General features: G+C 55.5%; 1 protein-coding gene across 12 annotated transcripts in view; it reads right to left on the bottom strand.

The window, feature by feature from the left end:
• Positions 1–4,634: 4,634 nt before the first annotated feature.
• RBM10 (RNA binding motif protein 10) overlaps positions 4,635–9,849 on the bottom strand; it is a 30,659-nt gene continuing 25,444 nt past the window's right edge. For 8 of the 12 annotated variants that reach the window (XM_059678976.1, XM_059678982.1, XM_059678981.1 and 5 more), the window contains 15 exons: positions 9,424–9,584; positions 9,157–9,254; positions 8,983–9,070; positions 8,198–8,384; positions 7,953–8,095; positions 7,744–7,861; positions 7,570–7,661; positions 7,314–7,478; positions 6,302–6,451; positions 6,145–6,210; positions 5,873–6,061; positions 5,708–5,782; positions 5,315–5,421; positions 5,110–5,239; positions 4,635–4,969 (listed from right to left, as the gene is read on the bottom strand). In XM_059678976.1, coding sequence (XP_059534959.1) covers positions 4,844–4,969; positions 5,110–5,239; positions 5,315–5,421; positions 5,708–5,782; positions 5,873–6,061; positions 6,145–6,210; positions 6,302–6,451; positions 7,314–7,478; positions 7,570–7,661; positions 7,744–7,861; positions 7,953–8,095; positions 8,198–8,384; positions 8,983–9,070; positions 9,157–9,254; positions 9,424–9,584 — 1,895 coding nt within the window. In that variant the 3' untranslated portion in view covers positions 4,635–4,843. The remainder of the gene's footprint in view (positions 4,970–5,109; positions 5,240–5,314; positions 5,422–5,707; positions 5,783–5,872; positions 6,062–6,144; positions 6,211–6,301; positions 6,452–7,313; positions 7,479–7,569; positions 7,662–7,743; positions 7,862–7,952; positions 8,096–8,197; positions 8,385–8,982; positions 9,071–9,156; positions 9,255–9,423; positions 9,585–9,849) is intronic. The other 4 variants (XM_059678977.1, XM_059678980.1, XM_059678984.1 and 1 more) reach the window with 2 other exon arrangements.

Here is a 9,849-nt window from a genome sequence, read left to right as displayed (position 1 = left end):
GTTTCCTATACCTATTTTTCAGGCTCACAGAAAGATTTGCCAAAGGTCACACAGCTGGCAAGGATCAATGGGATTGGAGTCTGGAGCCTTTGTTGATAATCTGGGATCAGTGGGTTTATAAAGACAAGAACCATGTATGAGGGAGGCCTCGTCCGTTCCCTAGACGAAAGGTTTAAATCCTGGCGACTCTAAGGGAAAGCTAACAGTGGATCCTGTAGATGAAGCCTTGTAAGTCACGCCCCTCATGAATTATGCATAACGCCCCTAGAAAAGCTACAGAAAACTCGGGAAGCTACTCACCTTTACGATTTATCAATGAGTTCTAGTTTGCCAGAAAGACTGAAGAACGCCCCTTCAGCATGCTCATCCAACCCTCTTGAATAATTCACAAGTCATACTTCCAGCGCACTAGGTGCAAAAGAGGCAAAAATGGTCCTAACAGCCCCACCTCCTCATGAATAATGAATAAAGCCGGGCTAATGAAGGCTCGGTGGAGCCCTGTCCCCTCGGGAAGCGCTTAGGGCTTCAGTGCCCCTTCCACAGTCCGGGTTAGGGGGCCCCTCTCCCTACCAGCCTGTGGGTCCCGACGTCTCCAGTCTCTCTGCCCCGAGTGCCCGAGCACGGTGGGTACCGCACCATAGAACCAGAGGTCACAAAGGCCACGGATACCCTTACAATGCCACGTTGGTCCTGAACGTTCCCACAGTCACTAGGACCTCCCCTGAAACAAGCCGTCCCCCAATACAGCCTTGACTTCAGGAACCTCAAATTTCACCTACCCGCTTAGGAAGTGCCCCAAATTCTGCCCCGTTAAGAGAGTACTCAGAATACTCATACATAGACCCTAAAGGTCTCCTCCAACATCCTCTTACACCCTGTCTCTGACAGATAGCTACATCCTGCCTCCGAGGGATACTCCCTAAAACAGATCCCACATCCCACCCACCTCGAGTCCCCGAAGATCACTTGCTTAGGATCCCTCTCCCAACAGCTGCCCCTAATAGCCACCCGGGGCCCGGAGCCTCCAAACATGCCCATTGGGGGTTCCCCGAAACAGATCGCCTCGCTCAGATGCTGTCCACGGGCTGGGGGGTACCTACCGTGCTCTACTCACCCCCTATGTCGAGCGGAAGCCTCTCCTTCCTACTGGAGATGAGCCGACGCCACGGGGTAACGGAAGAGCAAGGCAGCTTATCCGTCGCCCAACAGAAGCCAGAGTTTGCGCGGAGCTCGAAAGCGCGGGGCCTCGGGTGCCTCGGTTGGAACGTACCACGGACGCTCAGCTCAGAGGGGTGTCCGCCTCAGCGGCCGCGCCGTTCGGCAGCTCGCGTCAGACCCGAACACCCCTGCGGGTTGTGGTCCTTCCCAGAAGCATGGGGCATGCTGGGGGTAGTAGTTCAGCCCAGCTGGTGCTTGGTGCACGTGGTGAACATCAGCTCCAGAATATTGGAAAAAGTAAACCTAACTGTGGAACTCTGGGCGCGGTGCTCTGGGGCGTGGGAAAGGGCAGCGGAACGCTCTTCCATCAGATCATTCCCTTCTTATTTATCCTTTCCCTGACCTCAGAGACCTGCCCTGGTACCCCAAGTACAGTAGTCGCTGGATGCCTCTGGGAGAAGGTGACATGTGGAAAGTGAGGAAGTGAGGCCCCTGTAACACGAGGAAACCATCCCAGACAGGGAAACCATTCTGGACAGAGGGTACATCAGGTGCAAAGCCCCGAGGTTGCGAGTTGCTGTAATGTTTGAGGACTAGCACAACAGTCCACAGCTGGCAAGGCGTGAGGAAGGGAGGGCACCGTGAGATAAGGTGGAGGCCATAACAAGTAGGGCATTGTAAGTCAGCCAGAGATGGGAGAGCTGTAAGAGGGGGTTTTCAGCGGGGGAGTCACGTCATAGAAACTATCTGGCTGCTCTGTGTGGTGAGAGAAGAAATTAAGAAGAAAGGTGGAAGCAGAAAAACCAGTGAAAAGGCTACTGTCAGTCGGAGAAGTGATGAGGGGATCAGAGTAAGATGGCAGGTGTGAAGAGGGAGCACCCTAATCAAGACATGGAAACTGCCATGGGCAGTGGCTCGGTTGGTTGGAGCATCCTCCCGCACTGCTGGGGTCCAACCCCAGCAGGTCCAGGGGTCCCCAAAGGTGTGGACGGAGTCGGCGAAGAAGGAAGGACACGGAGACAGTGTTCAGTTGATCAGCAGCCTAGCCAGGATCTCTAGCCCGGATCTCCAGCCAAGTTCTGGTCTGGATCTCCAGAGAGATTCTGCTTCGGAGCTCCAGCCAGGTTCTGTGGCCATGTTGTCTCGCTAGGTTCTCCAGCCAGGTTCTGTCTGAGATCTCCAGCCAGGTTCAGTCACCAGGTTCTAGTCAGGTTCTCTTGCCATATTTCTGTAGTCAGGTTCAGTCCAGGATCTTTTGCCATGTTCTCTCCAGCGAAGTTCTTCTGTCTGTAGGTTCTGTGTAGGTTCTGTGCCTAGGTTCTGAGTGTAGGTTCTGTGTTCTGAGTTCTGTCTCCTGAGTTCTGTGTCTTGCTGTCTTGTTACATCTGTATTTATACCAGTTGATTCAATCCTATCAATCTCTATCACAAAGGTTAGGGCGTTTCTTATCTCCATTCCAGGGAGTAAAGATTATGTAGCTTAAGCATGATTGTTCATAGTTAAAGTGATTAATTACCCACCTGGCACTTAGTTGAGGGGTTTTATTCCCTCCCTAACTTCAGGGGAAAATCCCTACCTGGGGATTTAACCTTTCTCGGAGAGGTGACCTTGGTTAAAACACAGCGCCAAGAAGGTGAGCAAACATATTAAGAACCGTATGCCATATATGCCAGGTCCCTTGAAACAGCAAGGATGGACCGGCTCCCGGCACCGCACACCAAAAGGTTATGGGTTCCACTCCCCATCAGGGCACATACCTAGGTTGCAGAGGGTCCAATCCCAGGTTTGAGCACTAGGCAACTGATGTGAGGGAGTTTTCCCTCACATTGATGTTTCTCTCTCCCTCTCTCTCTCTCTCTCTAAAATCAATACAAACGTATCTTCTGTGAGGATTAAAAAAGTAAAAAATTAAAAAGATATGGAACCTCTTCATTATTCCAGAAAGCTATCTTGCAATCCTTTCCAGTAAACAACATGCTCTCCACCTCCATCCTACGCTGACTGCCATCACCATGTGTTCCATCTGATTGAGGATTCCTCAAAAGTGGACTCATACAGTCTACATTCTTTTTGTGTCCTTTCCCCTCAACATATTTGTGAGATTCAGTCATGCTGCTTGTATTCATATTTTGTTCCTTTTTATTGCTGAGTTGTATTCCATTATATGAATAGACCATAATTTATCCATTCTCCTCTTGTTGCATGTTTGGGTTACCAGTCCTGGGCTATTACGAATACAGCTGCTATGAATACACATATAACAAGTCCTTTTGTTGATGTTTGCATTTATCTGGGTTAAACATCTAGGAATGGAATTGTTAAGTCATAGGATAAGTATATGCTTACCTTTGTATGAAACAGCCAAAGTTTCCCAGAGTGGCTGTGCCGTTTACTGCTGCCAGCCATACAGGAGAAATCTTTGTTGGGGCCCCATGGCAACAGCCTGGAGAGGATGGGGACAAGGGTAGATCCAAATGGTCCTGGTAGCGATCCCTGGGACCTGGGATTGGCAGGCCAAGCTTCTCTCTTCACCCCTTGGGGTCATCAGCCCTTCAAGGGCACAGGGCCTACTGGTGCCAGATTGCTATTGTTATCCACTTGGAGATGCCCTAGGGCAGTGGTTCTCAACCTTCCTAATGCCACGACCCTTTAATACAGTTCCTCATGTGGTGATCCCTAATTTCATTGTTACAAATTGAACATAAAGCATAGTGATTAATCACAAAAACAATATGTAATTATGTATGTGTTTTCCGATGGTCTTAGGCGACCCCTGTGAAAGGGTCGTTCGACCCCCAAAGGGGTCTCGACCCACAGGTTGAGAACCGCTGCCCTAAGGCATTGTCCCAGACCCAGGGAGGGCCAAATGCAGTGTAGCCTTGCCATTACAGAACAAATTCCCCTGCAGGATGGGAAGGCCAGGGGATGGGGCAGGGGTGGGCAAACTTTTTGACTCGAGGGCCACAATGGGTTCTTAAACTGGACCGGAGGGCCGGAACAAAAGCATGGATGGAGTGTTTGTGTGAACTAATATAAATTCAAAGTAAACATCATTACATAAGAGGGTACGGTCTTTTTTTTTTTTTTTTTTTTTTAGTTTTATTCATTTCAAACGGGCCGGATCCGGCCCGCGGGCCGTAGTTTGCCCACGGCTGGGATGGGGTATTCCAAATCCTGGCTCTGACCCAGGTGGACCTCAAGCTTGCCAGTGCCCTGGTGATACTGAATTTCTTAGCACAGCAGGACCTTCTGGCCCTGACAATGGTGAAAGGCTGTGACCAGAATCTTGTGGGTTGGGCCACAGGCCAGAACCCATGTTCTGCCTGCCCCATGCCGCACTGAGCTGGTAGTTACCATGTATACCCACTTAATGCCATCACTGCCACCCACCTCAGCCCCTTCTCTATCTTTGTGTATGCTCCCGTGTCTGTGTGGGCCACAAACAATGCTGGGACATGAGAAAGAGACATGCAAGCTGTGGACTTTTCAGCTTTTATTACAAAAAGAACTTGATCCTAGCCCAGTTTTCCAACAAGTCACCAACTCAAAGTCTGACGTGGTCAGGGCCCGTCTGGCTGGGGAGTAGGCTGGTGGACAGGTGCAGAGCCCTGCTCAGAACAGCAGATATTCATTCTTCCCGTCCCGGGCTGGTAGGAGCAGATGTCGAAGTAGCTCTCACAGGTCCTCACTGGGCCTCGTTAAAGCGGGTCACCATTGTCTTGTGCAATGTTTCCTTGTAGGACTCGGTGGAGGTGACCCCATAGGAGCTGCCTCGGGCACCCAAACCAGAGCCCCGCACCCGTGTCTGGGCCTGTGTGAGGAAGGCAGACTGTCAGGGCACAGGGCCTACTGGTGCCAGGTTGCTTACAGTCATCCACTGGGGGGTTGGGGGTCAGGTGGGGCTGCAGCAGAGAGAAATGGAGGATGGGGGTGGGATCACAGGAGACTGACCTCAATGGGGGTCACAATACCCTGCTTCTTGCGACCCAGGCCACTGCCCTCTTTCCAGCCCATGGCCTGGAGCATGCGACTGCCGATGTTGTCACTGCCCAGACCATCCCGCGTGGGCTGCTCAAAGTCTCTGCAGGGGACAGCAGTACAGTGTGAGTGACTGGCCTGCTGGCCCCAGGCCCCCCACCTGGCCCTGGGCACTCACACGGAGGCGGCAGACATGCCACCATACTTCCTCCTCTTAGGCTCTGGTGGCTCAGGGATGCCATACTTCTCTCTGCGTTCGGCTGCCCGGTCTCGGTACTTCATTTGCTGAAAGTTTGTGTGTGTGAGAGAATGGGGGAGCTGGTCACTACTGGCAGGATATATGGGCATCGATGGGGAGTCCCATGAGGAGGATCCAGGTTAGGCAGGCAGGACATTGTGGGTGTGAGCAGCCGGCATGGGAGGATCGGGAGAAAGCCTCACAGGGACAGGATGTGAGATACCTGATGGCAGCCAGGCCGTTCTCAGCTAAGAACTTGAGCACCAGCTGCCCGAGGGGATGGACATGGCAAGGGACAGGGGGGATGGAGTCTAGGAGTGGGTCACACCTCACCTCCATGTCATTCTTCTCAAGTGCTTCTAGTTCATTTTCTGACAGGTGTGCTCGCCGGTGAATCTCAAGGTTTTGCTACAAGAGGACAGGAGGAGTGAAGCGGCTGGGCCGGGTTGGGCCGGGCTGGGCCGGACCAAGGTTCCCTGCCACACCTCCCTCTGTCACCTTGTGGAGCCCGGAGAGCTGCTGGTGCCGGATGAGTGCCTCCTTGCTGGGGAACTGGCGCCGGCAGAGCAGGCAGGCCAGCTTCTGCCAGTCTGTGAGCTTCTCTTCCCGCTCCGGGCCCCCTCGCTCCTGCTCCTCCTCACTGTCACTCTCCCCGCTGTAGGCGGCCACCAACCCTCGGGGTGGGCTCTGTAGAAGGCAGGAGGGCACAGGAGGTCAGGCCTGGCAAGGTCAGAGGCACCTGACCCCTCTTTTCTGGCCTGGGCACTCACTGGGCGGTCGTCGCTGGCCAGTTTCGGGAGATCCATGCTGGTGTGCTGCCTCTCAGCGAGTGCTCCCTGAGGTGGAAGGACACAAGTTCAGGGACTCCACAGGGACCGGCAGGATGATAAATGGGGCAAGGGGTGTGGATGGGCGGCCACACCATACCTTCTTCTCCAGGATGGCGTAGCCCGCATCTGCGGTAGCTGACTCCCGCCTCTCATCGTCCCGCAGGGAGCTGATAGGCTGGAAGCTGTTTTTGAAGTTTTCTTTCTGCTTGTTGAGACTGCGGGCCCAGCGCTCCATGTCCTTGGCGATCTAGGGGTGGGGGTGGGGGGGCGGTGAGGCGCTCAGAAACCCAGCTTCATTCACTGTCCACTGGCCCTGCATCAGCCCGCCCCACCCTGCCCTGCACCTCAAGCAGGTGAGACGGGCAGTGGGGAAAGCTCCCATTTCTTGTCATACTGTCATCGATGGTCGGCAAACCCCTCTCCAGCTATGCCCCCATTCTCCTGACAGACACCCGCATTATGATGTTCCCTGTGCACAGGGTGGCTTTCTCTGTCTATAATTTTTATTTACATCTGATCTTTTGCCACATCCCATATTATATTGATTTCCCCCCACGCACAACACCACTTTTAGAATTGACCAGATTGCCAATTTCTTGCTTTTAAGGGCTGCACTCAGACTGTCATACTCTCCCTATACACATGGACACTGAGGTTCCTGCCAACTGCCCAGACACAGAACACTGCAGTGGCTGGTTCCTACCCACCCCCTGCTGGGCCTGAGTTCTCTGGAACATATCTACACGCAGACACGGACACCCCATAGTGTGAGGTGGGGTGATCCCAAAGGTGTATGCAGGCCCACACCGGCCTACACTCCCACCAGCAGCGTGAGGCTTCCCACTGGGGGACAGGAAAGCTGACAAAGCTCACGTGGATGGCACTGGCCACCTCAGGGAGGTGTGAGGCCCTGTCCCGTACTGAGGAGACTGCCCTGGCTAAAGGTCACATAGCAAAGAACAGAGCTAGATCAGGGCCTGGTATCTATCCCTGGAGCAAAATCCCTGCCCACGTACGCATGTTCCCTCAGCAGCGGGGGTAACGGGACAGAAAGGCAGTCGTTAGAAGACATGAACAGCCAGCAGTGACTGCCGGGCCTGGGTGCTCACCTGCTGGGCCGTCTTGGTCTTGTGCTTCTCCTTCTTCTCTTTGCCCTCCTTGGAAGGTGCCCCTGTCTCCTTATGCCCGTCGGCCGACTGCTCCAGGGCAGGAACATAGGTCCGCCTCTCCCCATCCCAGTACAGGTACTGCTGGCTCTGAGCATTGTAGTAATACTGCGGGGGAGGAGGTTGAAGGGGCATAAGGGAGGAACTCAAGAAGGGAAAAGCAGGCCCCACCCGCTCGCTCCCTGAGCCGCCCCATCACCTGGGAGTTGGGATCGTAGTAGAGGCCAGTCTGAGGATCATAGTAGTAGCCGGATGTCTCATCGTACTGGTAGGTGGAGACGTCAGGAACAGCTGGGGATGGTAAGGGGGAGTCAAACCCCTCCCTGCCTTGTGAAGAACTCCCCACCTCCCACCCGCAGGCCGGGCTACTCACGGTACTGGCTATAGGACTCCTGGGCAGTGGGGCTGGTGGCTGGTGGCAGGGCAGAGCTGGGATGGGTGGGGCTCTGGAGCTCAGATTTGAGCACAGCAGGCGACATGATGGTGTATGACTGCTCACGGGGCCAGACAGGGGAACAGGGCTCAGTGTCTGCTCGTGCCCACGGCGCCCACCCCCTCGGGGTCTCCCTCCAGCTCCCTCACCTGGCTGTTGGCAGCAGCGCTCTGGCTGCCGCTGGCCTCGGCTGCCGACTGCTGGTAGATGCCAGGGGTGGCACCAGCTTGGGCGCGGGAGAAAGCCTGCAGTGACACAGAGTCTGCCCCCGGCTCTAGGGAGGCCTCGGCACCTGGAAAGAGGAACAGGGAGGAACGCGCCTGTGAATGGCGGGGCCCAGGACCCCGTGCCTGCCGGCCCGCACGTGGGATTGAGGAGAGACACTGGGGCTCACCTGCTCCAGCTGGGTCCCCTTTGGTTCCAGTCATGCCAGGGCCCTTGGCGCTCTTGAGGTAGCCATGGGCATAGAGGGAGGACTCTGTGCCCTGGCTGCCGCCATAGCCCTCATCCTGTTGATAGTAGCTGTAGTCCACCGATGATTCCTCAGTGGTGGCCCAGGCGCCCTCCCCACCCTGGGAGGCCTGAGGGGCAGGTGGGAGGGGCTCATTAGCAAAGGAGGGGAGACAGGGGGGAATAACCTGCTAAGAAGCGGCTGCCCACAGCTGAGGCTAGTGTCTGCCGACAGAAAGCATGCGGCCCTCAGACAAGTGAGGTGAGAGGGCTGCTGGGCACAGAGGAACAGGGAGGCAGTGGAAACAAGACAGGAACAAAGATGCATGCCAAACGCTCCTGGGGCTGGCGCTGGTACGTCTGTTGTGTGATGCATGTGCTGGGCATCAGATCAAGGAAAGTATCATACTCCCCTTCTTTAGTCTCAGCTCCCAATTTTCCTCTAGCCCCTTATCAATTCCTTTTTATTAGAGAAAGTTGTAATAATTCAGGACGATACAATAGCCGCCACACAGGAGAGAAAAGCAGCCACAGCGGCATGGAAAACGGAAGCCTGGGAGGTGAGGAGGAGAGAGTGAGGCTTTAGAGCCCACGGCAGCCAGTGTGAGAGGGTTTTGGGTCCGCGGAAAGCCAAAATAGCAAGCCAGCCCTCCTGATGGCAGAGAGGGTGCGAGAGGGTCGCGGTGGCCATCTATCCAGATGCCGGGGCAGAGAAGAGTCTTTGAGTACCTGTGAGATGGCCCACTGGGCCGCAGCAATGGCAGTGCTGGCCACAGAGGCAGCATTGATGCGGCTGCCTTCGTTGGAGGCCATGTCCCTGGGGAGGATGTCAGACACTGGGAGTGAGATGGGGGGCCCCCAGCTGGGGGACAAACTGGGAAGGGACACAGGTGGGACCCTGACCTCTTAGAACCCTTTGCAAACTCAACGTTGATGGTCTTGCCATCGATGGTGAGCGGCGGGTGCAGGGCCTGCAGGATCTGTAGCAACTGAGCTGCCTCCTAGGGGAAGGAGGGGAGGCAGGGGCAGAAGGGTCAGGCCCGGGGAGGTCCCCGGCTCCATTGCCCCATTGCCAGCCATGGGGCCGCGGTGGGGGCTGGGGTCAGGGTCCCCCCTCCCCACCCCGGGGGCCGGACACTGGCTGCCCGGCCCCCCCTGTGCCGCCCTCACCACGATGGTGGAGAGCTGGATGAAGGCGAAGCCACGGTTCAGTTGTGTCTGCTTGTCCTTGATGACTCGGACGTTGGAGGAGGATAGCACTGCGTAGGGTGCCAGGGCCCCCAGGATGGAGTCCATGGTGCTGTGTGGGTTCAGGTTGCGCAAAATGATGGCTGCGGGAAGGGGCCCAGCATGAGGGGGCGCCCTTGGTTCTCTGCTCCAGCCCTCCCCTTTGCAGGCTCCCACTGCACCCTCTCCTCTGGCCTCCACATTTTTGCACCTGCTGCTTCCTCTCACTTCTTCCTCCTGGACAAACTATGCCTGTCAGTTCCAAGTCCCAGCTCAGTCGCTCACCTGCCGAGAACTCCCAACACACCCCCAAAGTCGAGTCAGGCCATGCTCCTCCCCTGCTCTCCCCCCATCACCTGCCTATCTCCC

Source organism: Myotis daubentonii, chromosome X (genome assembly GCF_963259705.1).
Source record: "Myotis daubentonii chromosome X, mMyoDau2.1, whole genome shotgun sequence".
NCBI lineage: Eukaryota > Metazoa > Chordata > Mammalia > Chiroptera > Vespertilionidae > Myotis > Myotis daubentonii.
Note: the sequence above shows the minus strand (reverse complement) of the source record. Positions and strands in the feature narration are given on the sequence as shown.